Genomic DNA, 15,979 nt, shown 5'->3' with positions numbered 1-15,979 from the left:
ATGAATTACTCTTACTTCTAACTAAGTGACAATCAGAGCTCAATCTTTAACCTAATTGTGTGTGTGTGTGTGTGTGTGTGTGTGTGTGTGTGTGTGTGTGTGTGTGTGTGTGTGTGTGTGTGTGTGTGTGTGTGTGTGTGTGTGTGTGTGTGTGTGTGTGTGTGTGTGTGTGTGTGCGTGTGTGTGTGCGTGTGCGTGCGTGTGCGCGCGCAGCTTCCTCTGTCTGGTTCCTGTGGAGGTGAAGTCGGCGTGTTTGGTTCAGGGAGCAGCGTATGACACATACATACATGACGCACATAGAATGGTAACTATCTGTCTGTCTGTCTGTCTGTCTACATTTACTCTACTGTAAGTAATGTACTTAAAACTCATTGACTGCCAGATTTATTTCGCCATGTTCTTCCCTTGCCAGGCTTGTTCGTTATATCTTACAAAAACAAAAAATCCATTTGGGGGGATATCGTTCTGGAGTTCTCGCCGGGGAAACGGATCAGCATAGGATTTTTTCGATCTAGATCCAGTTCTCCAGTGGGGGACTCTCTCTGGTGTTTTTAGACGAGATGGCGCTGTTCTCTGACACGCTGATATTTATTCAACGAAACAGAAGCCGGCGGTTGATTGTCATCCTCTTTGCTATTAGTTCCAGGAATGTTCGACCGTGTCAGAGTCGTGGGGGTGGCAGAAGAGCCTACCTCTCTCCTCCTCCTCCTCATCCTCCTCTTCCTCAGGCGAGGACACGTCCTTCTATGAAGGACACTTCCTCAAGGTGCTGCTAGACCGCCTGGCACGCCTCCTCGAACAGGTGCAGTATAGGGACGCCTGTCTTGTCATTGAGTCTGTCTGTGCTGCTTTCTTCGTGCAAACGGCCCCCCTTTATTTTTTCCGTTTTTAAGGTCATTGCACACTGGCGAATAAGCGATCTGAAAATGCGAAATGTTGCAGTTCGCCTGCGAATCTCTGCAAAATACGACACCAGAGCGAACAAATAAAGAGCGAAAACGGTCGCATTTTCGCACATTCGCCACCGATGTGGAAGCTTCCATGGACTTGAATTGTTTTGTTTTTTTTAAATGCGAATTATTCGCACAAATATATCGCGTCGCCAATTCGCCAGTGTGTAATGACCTTTTATCTGCTGAAGTAGTTTCTACCTTGTAATTATTGCTAGCCTGATCTTTTGTCTATCTCCAATGGGGGGGGGGGGGGGGGGGGGGGGGGGGGGATCGAAGAGCGACTGACATAGAAGACATTTTTTTGATCTCTGATCTCAGGTCAGAATGGAAAACTGTCAGGATGTAGAAGACATGTTTAGAATCTGATCTATCTCGGGTCAAAATGGGTTGAGGTAGCTCGAGTTTCCACCGCACCGGCGTCTGCTTTTGTTTCCGTCGATGGGCAGTGGGTACGCGGTCGCGTCGCGACGCGTCCCGTCGGGTCGGAACGTTGCGGTGAAGCGCCCGAAGGCCAAGCTCGGTCGTCTATATGCTGTCGGATAGCAGCGGGTGCTTGTTTTTAAAGGCTATTTTCAGCACAACAGTATAGCCGTCTGTCACTGTCAGCCAAAGCTTTTTTGTCCACACCTTCCCAGCCGACTGTACTCCCCCGACTTCATTCGACTGCCAAAGTCTGTAGTAGTCTGTCGGAGTCTGTTTTGGTGGAGAAGAGCTATACCCTTTTCACAAACATTTGCTTGTATCTATATGAGTGATTGGCAAATAAAACCCTCTTCCTCTCCTCCTCCTCTCAGCCATATGAGTTGAATCTCCAGTTGACCTCATTGTTGTCCAGACTGGCATCGTTCAACCATCCTGTCCTCCATGAGTATCTGTTGGACCCGTACATCACCCTGACGCCTGGCGCCAGGACCCTGTTCTCTGTCCTTATCAGGGTAACAGACACACACACACACACACACACACACACACACACACACACACACACACACACACATCAACATTTTTGGAAGGCGATTTTAGTTTTGCGCTTTTGTGCCATTTCAAGCTAAAGCCATCAGCTATTTTTCGGTGCATGACAAATAGGTACAATCAGACAAAAGTATTCTAACTCTAATCCCTAAACCTATCCTCTCTAATCCTTTCCAGAAGTAATCCCCCCCCCCCCCCCCCCATTTTGTTAGTATGTCATTTAGCATATACCCAATACTAATAGAATCCATTGGGAAAAATCTATTTTTTTTATCAATCATTTTGGTTTTTAACCATAATTATACTTTCATTGCAAGCAGACCACTAGGGGGGCGAGCCCAACTCGTTTGCGATGGTTTTTGAAAACCTTATAACCATACCTAACATCAAAAAACGTGTCACCGAGTGCACGGTCTTGTTGATTTTGGACGAATTTAACCTTGAATCTTCTTTTCCTGATCGTCAATCTACCTCTAAATGTATTTATTGCACTACAGTGCGTGCATGTGGCAGGCCAACAGCACACACACACACACACACACACACACACACACACACACACCAAGGCCCGCCCCTGCTCTATCATGATTGGCAGAAGGCCCCCTCTCCTATCCTGATTGGATGAAGGCTGGGCCACCTAACCTAAAGCGAAACCTACGGGTTTTTTTTTCTTTTTTTTTATCCCTGGGGGTTAACTGGGGACAGGGAGGAACTCCTTATATGGTCACTCAGCACACTATAGTAGGGAGGATTATCACAACAAAACGAAAAAAATAAGTGATATTAGATTTAAGTGAAATCATCTGGTGGAGGCGGAGCGGGTCTTTAACTCTGTGTGTGTGTGTGTGTGTGTGTGTGTGTGTGTGTGCGCGTGTGCGCGTGTGTGTGTGTGCGTGTCAGGTGATAGGGGAGTTGATGGACAGGGTGCAGCGCGTGTCCAATCTGACAGACAGACTGGCTAACGTCAGGAAACAGCTGATGGGTCTGCAGGAGAGCAACCACGCCGGGTAAGAGACCAGTTCACTTCACTGTTCTTATACCGACCGATCGCACCACAGGTTGTCTCAGGAAGACACGCTTACATACTGCAGAATGTAGATGGATACGATGATGACCACGCAGACGTATACCGCGGTCGTTTGCTCTCATGTTTCTGTCGCTTGTTTTCTCTTGACCAACAATGTTAAAACGTGACTTAGAATTAGATAGCATACTGATTATTATTAGACCAACGCTAGGTTCATTGTTTACCTGGTGGTCCCAGTAGTTTCAATGTAGGCTACAGATACTTTTGCTATATTGTTTTTAGACTGACGTGCTTAGTATAGGTTTGTGGTCTACCTGTGGTCATTGAAACGTATTGAAACTCGCACGGGACAGGAGCGTCTTGTACATGCAGTATAGAGCAGGGACCCGACGTTGTCTGGCGTATTGTGGCGTGGTGTGAAAACAATTATGAATGATTATTACGTCCTAAGATGAGTGTTAACAGTGTGTTGTTTTTTCAGGGAGGAGTTTGACACCCTGCTGAAGGGAGTGATTGTCCTGGAGGAGTTCTGCAAGGAACTGGCTGCTATCGCCTTCGTCAAGATCCCTGCAGACCAGGACTGACTGACGCACCTGGACTATTAAAAACACCTGGACTATTAAATCACCTGGACTATTACAACACCTGGGCTGATACCGCTGGTTTTCAACGTCGTCTTCGAGTGTACAAATGTAACCTGAAATGGCCCCCCGTAAGGGTCCAAACCTTTTAACCCATTCTGACCGGGAACCCATTTTGGTGTCAGCATCATGTTATGCTTTAGCTATTGAAAAATAGCAGATCTACAAGCTCGTATCGCGCCACCGAGTGGCGCGATACGAGCTTGTAGGTCTGCTATTTTAGAAAAATCGAAGAACGACTGACATTTTTAGAATCTGATCTCAGGTCAGAATGGATTAATCAGACCAGTGTGTGTCCAGTGGAAAACCTCGTATGAATCTGATCTCAGGTCAGAATGGGTTAAGTGGTGGAGGTCTTCATCAAGAAGGACGTGAGGCGGATAAGAGTTGCTGGTTTATGGACGTTAACCCATTCTGACCTGAGATCAGATTCTAAAAATGTCTTCTACATCCTGACAGTTTTCCATTCTGACCTGAGATCAGATTCTAAAAAATGTCTTCGACATCCTGACAGTTTTCTGAAAAAGCCATGTTTCTATGTCAGTCGTTCTTCGATTTTTCAAAAAATAGCAGACCTACAAGCTCGTAGCGCGCCACTCGGTGGCGCGCTATGAGCTTGTAGATCTGCTATTTTTCAATAGCTAAAGCATGGCATAATGCTAACACCAAAAGGGGTTCCCGCCCCCAAAATGGTATAAATATACCTGGTCTACTCTGAACAATAGAGAAACCAGAGGTCTGACATCACTGCCACCAGAGGGCGCTATCCCCCTAGGCCACAGCGTTATTTATTTTTCCATTCGAAAATTCCACAGGTTCGTCTTGCGTCATATTTATAAGAACTGTGTTTCAAATACAAACAAATCAGCCCTGCAATTTGACTCGTAATGGATATGAATATGAAGAATCAATTGACGTGGGAAAACTACTAATTTATCCAAGTTTTTCTCCAAAGACAGACGGCATCAAACATAACTCAAAAAATATCATAAGCGGCACAGAGTCACATAACAGTACCTGACGGAATCACCCGGCAGATTTTTTTTTTCTTTTTTTTTGGAACACAGTATCTAATATGACGCAATCTAAGATTTCCCCTTTTGGGATTTTCATTAAAAAAAAAAACATATATATTTCCGTGACCCGGGGAGTGACGTCAGGACAAACTACGGTAATTATTTTTTCTACGGTAAAAACTACGGTAATTCGACGTCACATCAGTAGAATCCTGCTTCAACTACTGGTTTTTCACGCGGTTGAGTTTAATATGACATCCTGTGATGACGTCATTGTGCGATGAAGGCAGTAATACCCCCCCCCCCCCCTTCATACTGCCCTCTTTATCTGTGATGCTTTGTTGTGTGCGTGATTGTATGTTTTGGTTTTATATTGTCATAAATGGATAATCCATAAGAAAAACAAGAAGATTAATCCCCAGGATGGACATCATGTGATGTGAGGCAGAAGGTGTCGTCATCACCGGACAGCGAAGGTGCATTGTTTGTATTATTATTATTATTATTATTATTATTATTATTATTTATTAAGACATTGTAACCATGTCTGTCTCTCTTCCCTCAGTAACCAACATGGGATTGGTGTTTTAAGGTGCATTGTTTCCTCAATTTGTATTTTACCGTACCTTTTAGTGTTTAACCATTTAAACCCTATATACTTATTTGACCGGCATCCACAGGGCCATCTTTTTTGTTTGACGCGAAATATGTTTGGCAAAAGGGTGTTGATTTGTTTTTCACCTGCTTAATTTTAATCTTTTTTTTATTTTTTTAATGTTACAGTAACTGAACATTTGAGTCACTTCATACTGAGTGAGGCTTGTGCAGTTAATGAGTCATGGACTTTGGAAGTTGGTCAAATCTATTATTTTATGGGTTGTTTACTGCTAGATTTCAAATCACTTAACTTGACTGCAAAGATGCAACTTTGACAACGGCCCAATGAAACGGGTTATACCCTCTGAATCAGATTAAGAAGATGGCGGAATTATTTCTCGAAACAAACTCCCATCACGCTGTGCCTCTCTCTACTGTACCTTGAAAGTCAAGTATATTTTTTCTTCCAAGTAGATTTCCATACCACTGACGTTTTCAGTGATCTTCACTGAAAACGATTGGAAATCGAAAATATAACATGGTCCCTTTTTTAAATCGGTGTTTCCCCAGACGTTTCCAAGTGCCTCCAAATGCATCTGTATTTGGGCACGGACCCCCCCCGTTCTGGCCGCAGCCCATACCAGATTTGTGTTGCTCAGTGTTTTGCTTGTAGATCGGCTGTTTTCAAATGGCTAATGTACAGTAAGTAGGGTTAAAGTGGTTAAAGTGATTTAGATGCTGCATTAACATATGCATACCCCCTGATATCACTGCGTAGAGATATTAGTCTGGAATCTCTGTGTGGAACCACCATTTCCAGGAGGTGGATTATTTATTTGTTTCTTTTTCCCAATGTCAGATTAGTCTGGTTTCCACTTTCCAGGCTACCCGTGGGAGCCCCCTCAAGGACACCCCCCCCCCCCCCACAGTGCTTCAAAGATCCATTCAGGCCGCGTTTTTCCCCGAAATCTGAAAAGTCCGAAAAAGTCACGCCCGGTGTGTGGAGACCTTTACTCTGAATTAGTTTTTATTACAGGCAGTTTCCATACTGACCTTTTTTAAAGATGTTAAACCAAAAGTTCTTTACGGGTGGCAACATGTGATGTGATTGCTATTCTAATAATGGCAAGGTTTATGAAATAAACCTTTATAAAGGTTTTATAAAATGAAAGACACTTGGAAAAAAAGATGATTGTGTTTCGGTCTCTGTTTTATAAAGATGTTTTTCCACTGCCTTGGTCTTATTCATGTCTCTTATACGATGAACCTAAGTAGGCTAGAGTGGGGTTGCTAGGTGTAAGTATGTAGGACTAGTAGCATGCCAAAGTTTGTGCTATTGCCATAGAGCAGTGATACTCAACCTCAGGCCCGCGGGACCATTATGACTGGCCCACCAATGAAAATCTAAAAAAAAAGAAGAAAAAAAAATCTGGAAAATGAAATAAAAATAAATAAATCTGAATGAAGTTATCTTTAATTACATTATTATAAGTAATACTATTAGAGTTGTACTATTACTCGAACGAAAATAAAAGCTTGGGGGGGGGGGGGGGGGGTGGAGATGCAATGCAAATGAAAGACATATACTGTGGATCCCTATTCCCTGACATAATTTTATAGCTAAACAGACAGAATTCTATTTTATTTGAATGATGAAACCCAGCTGCCATTAATAGTTGGAAATGGAAATTGCGGAAATGGTAATTGCGGAAATTGAAATGGTGGAAATGGAAATTGCGGAAATGGAAATGGTGGAAATGGAAATTGCGGAAATTGCGGAAATGGAAATTGAGGAAATTGCGGAAATGGAAATTGCGGAAATGGTAATTGCGGAAATTGCTCTTCACTTATAGCTATCTATTTTCAGGTAGATTGTTTTATTTTACTCAGTCAGCCATATCACTACTCATTCTTTTTCATGAAAAAGGTCATAGCTGGGTAATCTATTTTCAGGCAAATCGTGTTTATTGTATTTTATTTTACTCAGCCATAACAATTTATTTTCTGTTAACCAACTTGCTGGCTGGCAGGCAGGCAGACAGCTACTCATAGACAGGCAGACAGACAGACAGCTACTCATGGAGAATTGGACACCCCATATATCCCATTCAATTCAATGCAATTCATTGAGGGCTTATGGTAGGGGAAATAGCCAATAAGGAGCTTTTGCACAAAATAACACCTGGACCTCTTTGATGGGGACGTAACAACTACAAAGAAAGGTAAGAAAGCCTTTTAGTATGGAATTCTCCTTTAAACGGCATGCTATAGTATGCCGTACGATATGGGCTATAGCCCATGGTCCAAAATAATGAGAAACGAGGCTAACTTTTTTTTCAAAATTTCAAAAAACATGGGCTATAACCCATCGTTTTTTTCATTTTTTCATTTTTTTCAAATCCTCAAAAATGATGAAAAACGGCGTGCTATAGTATGCCGTACGATATGGGCTATAGCCCATGGTCCAAAATGATGAGAAACGAGGCTAACTTTTTTTTTCAAAATTTCAAAAAACATGGGCTATAACCCATCGTTTTTTTAATTTTTTCATTTTTTTTCAAATCCTCAAAAATGATGAAAAACGGCGTGCTATAGTATGCCGTACGATATGGGCTATAGCCTATGGTCCAAAATGATGAGAAACGAGGCTAACTTTTTTTTTCAAAATTTCAAAAAACATGGGCTAAAACCCATCGTTTTTTTCATTTTTTTCAAATCCTCAAAAATGATGAAAAACAGCGTGCTATAGTATGCCGTACGATATGGGCTATAGCCCATGGTCCAAAATGATGAGAAACGATGCTAACTTTTTTTCCCAAAATTTCAAAAAACATGGGCTATAACCCATCGTTTTTTTCATTTTTTCATTTTTTTCAAATCCTCAAAAATGATGAAAAACGGCGCGCTATAGTATAGCCCATGGTCCAAAATGATGAGAAACGATGCTAATTTTTTTTTTCAAAATTTCAAAAAACATGGGCTATAACCCATCGTTTTTTTCATTTTTTCATTTTTTTCAAATCCTCAAAAATGATGAAAAACGGCGTGCTATAGTATGCCGTACGATATGGGCTATAGCCCATGGTCCAAAATGATGAGAAACAAGGCTAACTTTTTTTTTCAAAATTTCAAAAAACATGGGCTATAACCCATCGTTTTTTTAATTTTTAATTTTTTTTCAAATCCTCAAAAATTATGAAAAACGGCGTGCTATATTTTGCCGTACGATATGGGCTATAGCCCATGGTCCAAAATGATGAGAAACGAGGCTAACTTCTTTTTTCAAAATTTCAAAAAACATGGGCTATAACCCATCGTTTTTTTCATTTTTTCATTTTTTTCAAATCCTCAAAAATGATGAAAAACGGCGTGCTATAGTATGCCGTACGATATGGGCTATAGCCCATGGTCCAAAATGATGAGAAACGAGGCTAACTTTTTTTTTTCAAAATTTCAAAAAACATGGGCTATAACCCATCGTTTTTTTCATTTTTTCATTTTTTTCAAATCCTCAAAAATGATGAAAAACGGCGTGCTATAGTATGCCGTACGATATGGGCTATAGCCCATGGTCCAAAATGATGAGAAACGAGGCTAACCTTTTTTTTCAAAATTTCAAAAAACATGGGCTATAACCCATCGTTTTTTTCATTTTTTCATTTTTTTCAAATCCTCAAAAATGATGAAAAACAGCGTGCTATAGTATGCCGTACGATATGGGCTATAGCCCATGGTCCAAAATGATGAGAAACGAGGCTAACTTTTTTTTTCAAAATTTCAAAAAACATGGGCTAAAACCCATCGTTTTTTTCAATTTTTCTTTTTTTTCAAATCCTCAAAAATGATGAAAAACAGCCTGCTATAGTATGCCGTACGATATGGGCTATAGCCCATGGTCCAAAATGATGAGAAACGATGCTAACTTTTTTTCCCAAAATTTCAAAAAACATGGGCTATAACCCATCGTTTTTTTCATTTTTTCATTTTTTTCAAATCCTCAAAAATGATGAAAAACGGCGCGCTATAGTATGCCGTACGATATGGGCTATAGCCCATGGTCCAAAATGATGAGAAACGATGCTAACTTTTTTTTTCAAAATTTCAAAAAACATGGGCTATAACCCATCGTTTTTTTCATTTTTTCATTTTTTTTCAAATCCTCAAAAATGATGAAAAACGGCGTGCTATAGTATGCCGTACGATATGGGCTATAGCCTATGGTCCAAAATGATGAGAAACGAGGCTAACTTTTTTTTTTCAAAATTTCAAAAAACATGGGCTAAAACCCATCGTTTTTTTCATTTTTTCATTTTTTTCAAATCCTCAAAAATGATGAAAAACAGCGTGCTATAGTATGCCGTACGATATGGGCTATAGCCCATGGTCCAAAATGATGAGAAACGATGCTAACTTTTTTTCCCAAAATTTCAAAAAACATGGGCTATAACCCATCGTTTTTTTCATTTTTTCATTTTTTTCAAATCCTCAAAAATGATGAAAAACGGCGCGCTATAGTATAGCCCATGGTCCAAAATGATGAGAAACGATGCTAATTTTTTTTTTCAAAATTTCAAAAAACATGGGCTATAACCCATCGTTTTTTTCATTTTTTCATTTTTTTCAAATCCTCAAAAATGATGAAAAACGGCGTGCTATAGTATGCCGTACGATATGGGCTATAGCCCATGGTCCAAAATGATGAGAAACAAGGCTAACTTTTTTTTTCAAAATTTCAAAAAACATGGGCTATAACCCATCGTTTTTTTAATTTTTTAATTTTTTTCAAATCCTCAAAAATTATGAAAAACGGCGTGCTATATTTTGCCGTACGATATGGGCTATAGCCCATGGTCCAAAATGATGAGAAACGAGGCTAACTTTTTTTTTCAAAATTTCAAAAAACATGGGCTATAACCCATCGTTTTTTTCATTTTTTCATTTTTTTCAAATCCTCAAAAATGATGAAAAACGGCGTGCTATAGTATGCCGTACGATATGGGCTATAGCCCATGGTCCAAAATGATGAGAAACGATGCTAATTTTTTTTTTCAAAATTTCAAAAAACATGGGCTATAACCCATCGTTTTTTTCATTTTTTCATTTTTTTCAAATCCTCAAAAATGATGAAAAACGGCGTGCTATAGTATGCCGTACGATATGGGCTATAGCCCATGGTCCAAAATGATGAGAAACAAGGCTAACTTTTTTTTTCAAAATTTCAAAAAACATGGGCTATAACCCATCGTTTTTTTAATTTTTTAATTTTTTTCAAATCCTCAAAAATTATGAAAAACGGCGTGCTATATTTTGCCGTACGATATGGGCTATAGCCCATGGTCCAAAATGATGAGAAACGAGGCTAACTCTTTTTTTTCAAAATTTCAAAAAACATGGGCTATAACCCATCGTTTTTTTCATTTTTTCATTTTTTTCAAATCCTCAAAAATGATGAAAAACGGCGTGCTATAGTATGCCGTACGATATGGGCTATAGCCCATGGTCCAAAATGATGAGAAACGAGGCTAACTTTTTTTTTTCAAAATTTCAAAAAACATGGGCTATAACCCATCGTTTTTTTCATTTTTTCATTTTTTTCAAATCCTCAAAAATGATGAAAAACGGCGTGCTATAGTATGCCGTACGATATGGGCTATAGCCCATGGTCCAAAATGATGAGAAACGAGGCTAACCTTTTTTTTCAAAATTTCAAAAAACATGGGCTATAACCCATCGTTTTTTTCATTTTTTCATTTTTTTCAAATCCTCAAAAATGATGAAAAACAGCGTGCTATAGTATGCCGTACGATATGGGCTATAGCCCATGGTCCAAAATGATGAGAAACGAGGCTAACTTTTTTTTTCAAAATTTCAAAAAACATGGGCTAAAACCCATCGTTTTTTTTTTTCAAATCCTCAAAAATGATGAAAAACAGCGTGCTATAGTATGCCGTACGATATGGGCTATAGCCCATGGACCAAAATGATGAGAAACGATGCTAACTTTTTTTCCCAAAATTTCAAAAAACATGGGCTATAACCCATCGTTTTTTTCATTTTTTCATTTTTTTCAAATCCTCAAAAATGATTAAAAACGGCGCGCTATAGTATGCCGTACGATATGGGCTATAGCCCATGGTCCAAAATGATGAGAAACGATGCTAACTTTTTTTTTTCAAAATTTCAAAAAACATGGGCTATAACCCATCGTTTTTTTCATTTTTTTCATTTTTTTTCAAATCCTCAAAAATGATGTTAAACGGCATGCTATAGTATGCCGTACGATATGGGCTATAGCCCATGGTCCAAAATGATGAGAAACGAGGCTAACTTTTTTTTTTCAAAATTTCAAAAAACATGGGCTATAACCCATCGTTTTTTTCATTTTTTCATTTTTTTCAAATCCTCAAAAATGATGAAAAACGGCGTGCTATAGTATGCCGTACGATATGGGCTATAGCCCATGGTCCAAAATGATGAGAAACGAGGCTAACCTTTTTTTTCAAAATTTCAAAAAACATGGGCTATAACCCATCGTTTTTTTCATTTTTTCATTTTTTTCAAATCCTCAAAAATGATGAAAAACGGCGCGCTATAGTATGCCGTACGATATGGGCTATAGCCCATGGTCCAAAATGATGAGAAACGAGGCTAACTTTTTTTTTCAAAATTTCAAAAAACATGGGCTAAAACCCATCGTTTTTTTCAATTTTTCATTTTTTTCAAATCCTCAAAAATGATGAAAAACAGCGTGCTATAGTATGCCGTACGATATGGGCTATAGCCCATGGTCCAAAATGATGAGAAACGATGCTAACTTTTTTTCCCAAAATTTCAAAAAACATGGGCTATAACCCATCGTTTTTTTCATTTTTTCATTTTTTTCAAATCCTCAAAAATGATGAAAAACGGCGCGCTATAGTATGCCGTACGATATGGGCTATAGCCCATGGTCCAAAATGATGAGAAACGATGCTAACTTTTTTTTTCAAAATTTCAAAAAACATGGGCTATAACCCATCGTTTTTTTCATTTTTTATTTTTTTTCAAATCCTCAAAAATGATGTTAAACGGCATGCTATAGTATGCCGTACGATATGGGCTATAGCCCATGGTCCAAAATAATGAGAAACGATGCCAACTTTTTTTCCCAAAATTTCAAAAAACATGGGCTATAACCCATTGTTTTTTTCATTTTTTCATTTTTTTCAAATCCTCAAAAATGATTAAAAACGGCGCGCTATAGTATGCCGTACGATATGGGCTATAGCCCATGGTCCAAAATGATGAGAAACGATGCTAACTTTTTTTTTCCAAAATTTCTAAAAACATGGGCTATAACCCATCGTTTTTTTCATTTTTTTTGTTTTTTTTCAAATCCTCAAAAATGATGTTAAACGGCATGCTATAGTATGCCGTACGATATGGGCTATAGCCCATGGTCCAAAATGATGAGAAACGAGGCTAACTTTTTTTTTCAAAATTTCAAAAAACATGGGCTATAACCCATCGTTTTTTTCATTTTTTCATTTTTTTCAAATCCTCAAAAATGATGAAAAACGGCGTGCTATAGTATGCCGTACGATATGGGCTATAGCCCATGGTCCAAAATGATGAGAAACGATGCTAACTTTATTTTTCAAAATTTCAAAAAACATGGGCTATAACCCATCGTTTTTTTCATTTTTTATTTTTTTTCAAATCCTCAAAAATGATGTTAAACGGCATGCTATAGTATGCCGTACGATATGGGCTATAGCCCATGGTCCAAAATAATGAGAAACGATGCTAACTTTTTTTCCCAAAATTTCAAAAAATATGGGCTATAACCCATTGTTTTTTTCATTTTTTCATTTTTTTCAAATCCTCAAAAATGATGAAAAACGGCGCGCTATAGTATGCCGTACGATATGGGCTATAGCCCATGGTCCAAAATGATGAGAAACGATGCTAACTTTTTTTTTTCAAAATTTCAAAAAACATGGGCTATAACCCATCGTTTTTTTCATTTTTTTTTTTTTTTTCAAATCCTCAAAAATGATGTTAAACGGCATGCTATAGTATGCCGTACGATATGGGCTATAGCCCATGGTCCAAAATGATGAGAAACGAGGCTATCTTTTTTTTTCAAAATTTCAAAAAACATGGGCTATAACCCATCGTTTTTTTTATTTTTTCATTTTTTTCAAATCCTCAAAAATGATGAAAAACGGCATGCTATAGTATGCCGTACGATATGGGCTATAGCCCATGGTCCAAAATGATGAGAAACGAGGCTAACTTTTTTTTTCAAAATTTCAAAAAACATGGGCTATAACCCATTGTTTTTTTCATTTTTTCATTTTTTTCAAATCCTCAAAAATGATGAAAAACGGCGCGCTATAGTATGCCGTACGATATGGGCTATAGCCCATGGTCCAAAATGATGAGAAACGAGGCTAACTTTTTTTTTCAAAAAACATGGGCTATAACCCATCGTTTTTTTCATTTTTTCATTTTTTTCAAATCCTCAAAAATGATGAAAAACGGCGTGCTATAGTATGCCGTACGATATGGGCTATAGCCCATGGTCCAAAATGATGAGAAACGAGGCTAACTTTTTTTTTTCAAAATTTCAAAAAACATGGGCTATAACCCATCGTTTTTTTCATTTTTTCATTTTTTTCAAATCCTCAAAAATGATGAAAAACGGCGTGCTATAGTATGCCGTACGATATGGGCTATAGCCCATGGTCCAAAATGATGAGAAACGAGGCTAACCTTTTTTTTCAAAATTTCAAAAAACATGGGCTATAACCCATCGTTTTTTTCATTTTTTCATTTTTTTCAAATCCTCAAAAATGATGAAAAACAGCGTGCTATAGTATGCCGTACGATATGGGCTATAGCCCATGGTCCAAAATGATGAGAAACGAGGCTAACTTTTTTTTTCAAAACTTCAAAAAACATGGGCTAAAACCCATCGTTTTTTTTCAATTTTTCATTTTTTTCAAATCCTCAAAAATGATGAAAAACAGCCTGCTATAGTATGCCGTACGATATGGGCTATAGCCCATGGTCCAAAATGATGAGAAACGATGCTAACTTTTTTTCCCAAAATTTCAAAAAACATGGGCTATAACCCATCGTTTTTTTTCATTTTTTCATTTTTTTCAAATCCTCAAAAATGATGAAAAACGGCGCGCTATAGTATGCCGTACGATATGGGCTATAGCCCATGGTCCAAAATGATGAGAAACGATGCTAACTTTTTTTTTTCAAAATTTCAAAAAACATGGGCTATAACCCATCGTTTTTTTCATTTTTTCATTTTTTTTCAAATCCTCAAAATGATGAAAACGGCGTGCTATAGTATGCCGTACGATATGGGCTATAGCCTATGGTCCAAAATGATGAGAACGAGGCTAACTTTTTTTTTTCAAAATTTCAAAAAACATGGGCTAAAACCCATCGTTTTTTTCATTTTTTCATTTTTTTCAAATCCTCAAAAATGATGAAAAACAGCGTGCTATAGTATGCCGTACGATATGGGCTATAGCCCATGGTCCAAAATGATGAGAAACGATGCTAACTTTTTTTCCCAAAATTTCAAAAAACATGGGCTATAACCCATCGTTTTTTTCATTTTTTCATTTTTTTCAAATCCTCAAAATGATGAAAAACGGCGCGCTATAGTATAGCCCATGGTCCAAAATGATGAGAAACGATGCTAATTTTTTTTTTCAAAATTTCAAAAAACATGGGCTATAACCCATCGTTTTTTTCATTTTTTCATTTTTTTCAAATCCTCAAAAATGATGAAAAACGGCGTGCTATAGTATGCCGTACGATATGGGCTATAGCCCATGGTCCAAAATGATGAGAAACAAGGCTAACTTTTTTTTTCAAAATTTCAAAAAACATGGGCTATAACCCATCGTTTTTTTAATTTTTTAATTTTTTTCAAATCCTCAAAAATTATGAAAAACGGCGTGCTATATTTTGCCGTACGATATGGGCTATAGCCCATGGTCCAAAATGATGAGAAACGAGGCTAACTTTTTTTTTCAAAATTTCAAAAAACATGGGCTATAACCCATCGTTTTTTTCATTTTTTCATTTTTTTCAAATCCTCAAAAATGATGAAAAACGGCGTGCTATAGTATGCCGTACGATATGGGCTATAGCCCATATCGTACGGCATACTATAGCAGGCTGTTTTTCATCATTTTTGAGGATTTGAAAAAATGAAAAATTGAAAAAAACGATGGGTTTTAGCCCATGTTTTTTGAAATTTTGAAAAAAAAAGTTAGCCTCGTTTCTCATCATTTTGGACCATGGGCTATAGCCCATATCGTACGGCATACTATAGCACGCTGTTTTTCATCATTTTTGAGGATTTGAAAAAAATGAAAAAATGATGAAAAACAGCGTGCTATAGTATGCCGTACGATATGGGCTATAGCCCATGGTCCAAAATGATGAGAAACGAGGCTAACTTTTTTTTTTCAAAATTTCAAAAAACATGGGCTATAACCCATCGTTTTTTTCATTTTTTCATTTTTTTCAAATCCTCAAAAATGATGAAAAACGGCGTGCTATAGTATGCCGTACGATATGGGCTATAGCCCATGGTCCAAAATGATGAGAAACGAGGCTAACCTTTTTTTTCAAAATTTCAAAAAACATGGGCTATAACCCATCGTTTTTTTCATTTTTTCATTTTTTTCAAATCCTCAAAAATGATGAAAACAGCGTGCTATAGTATGCCGTACGATATGGGCTATAGCCCATGGT

The 15,979-nt window shown here is 38.0% G+C and overlaps 1 protein-coding gene across 4 annotated transcripts in view; it reads left to right on the top strand.

The window, feature by feature from the left end:
- Positions 1–15,979, top strand: part of fhip2b (FHF complex subunit HOOK interacting protein 2B) — a 35,489-nt gene that overhangs the window by 17,432 nt on the left and 2,078 nt on the right. For 2 of the 4 annotated variants that reach the window (XR_013964194.1, XR_013964195.1), the window contains 6 exons: positions 214–304; positions 641–802; positions 1,748–1,888; positions 2,826–2,932; positions 3,434–3,670; positions 3,923–6,486. Coding sequence is in view for 1 of the 4 variants with exons in the window: in XM_080765401.1 (XP_080621527.1) it covers positions 214–304; positions 641–802; positions 1,748–1,888; positions 2,826–2,932; positions 3,434–3,536 (604 nt within the window). In the remaining 3 variants the exon portion in view is untranslated. Of the gene's footprint in view, positions 1–213; positions 305–640; positions 803–1,747; positions 1,889–2,825; positions 2,933–3,433; positions 6,487–15,979 lie in introns of those variants that run through there. The other 2 variants (XM_080765401.1, XR_013964193.1) reach the window with 2 other exon arrangements.

The sequence above is a fragment of the Protomyctophum bolini genome (assembly GCF_963924005.1).
Source record: "Protomyctophum bolini genome assembly, chromosome: 6".
Taxonomy (NCBI): domain Eukaryota; kingdom Metazoa; phylum Chordata; class Actinopteri; order Myctophiformes; family Myctophidae; genus Protomyctophum; species Protomyctophum bolini.
The sequence above is the reverse complement of the archived record's forward strand: the minus strand, read 5'-3'. Positions and strand labels throughout refer to the sequence as shown.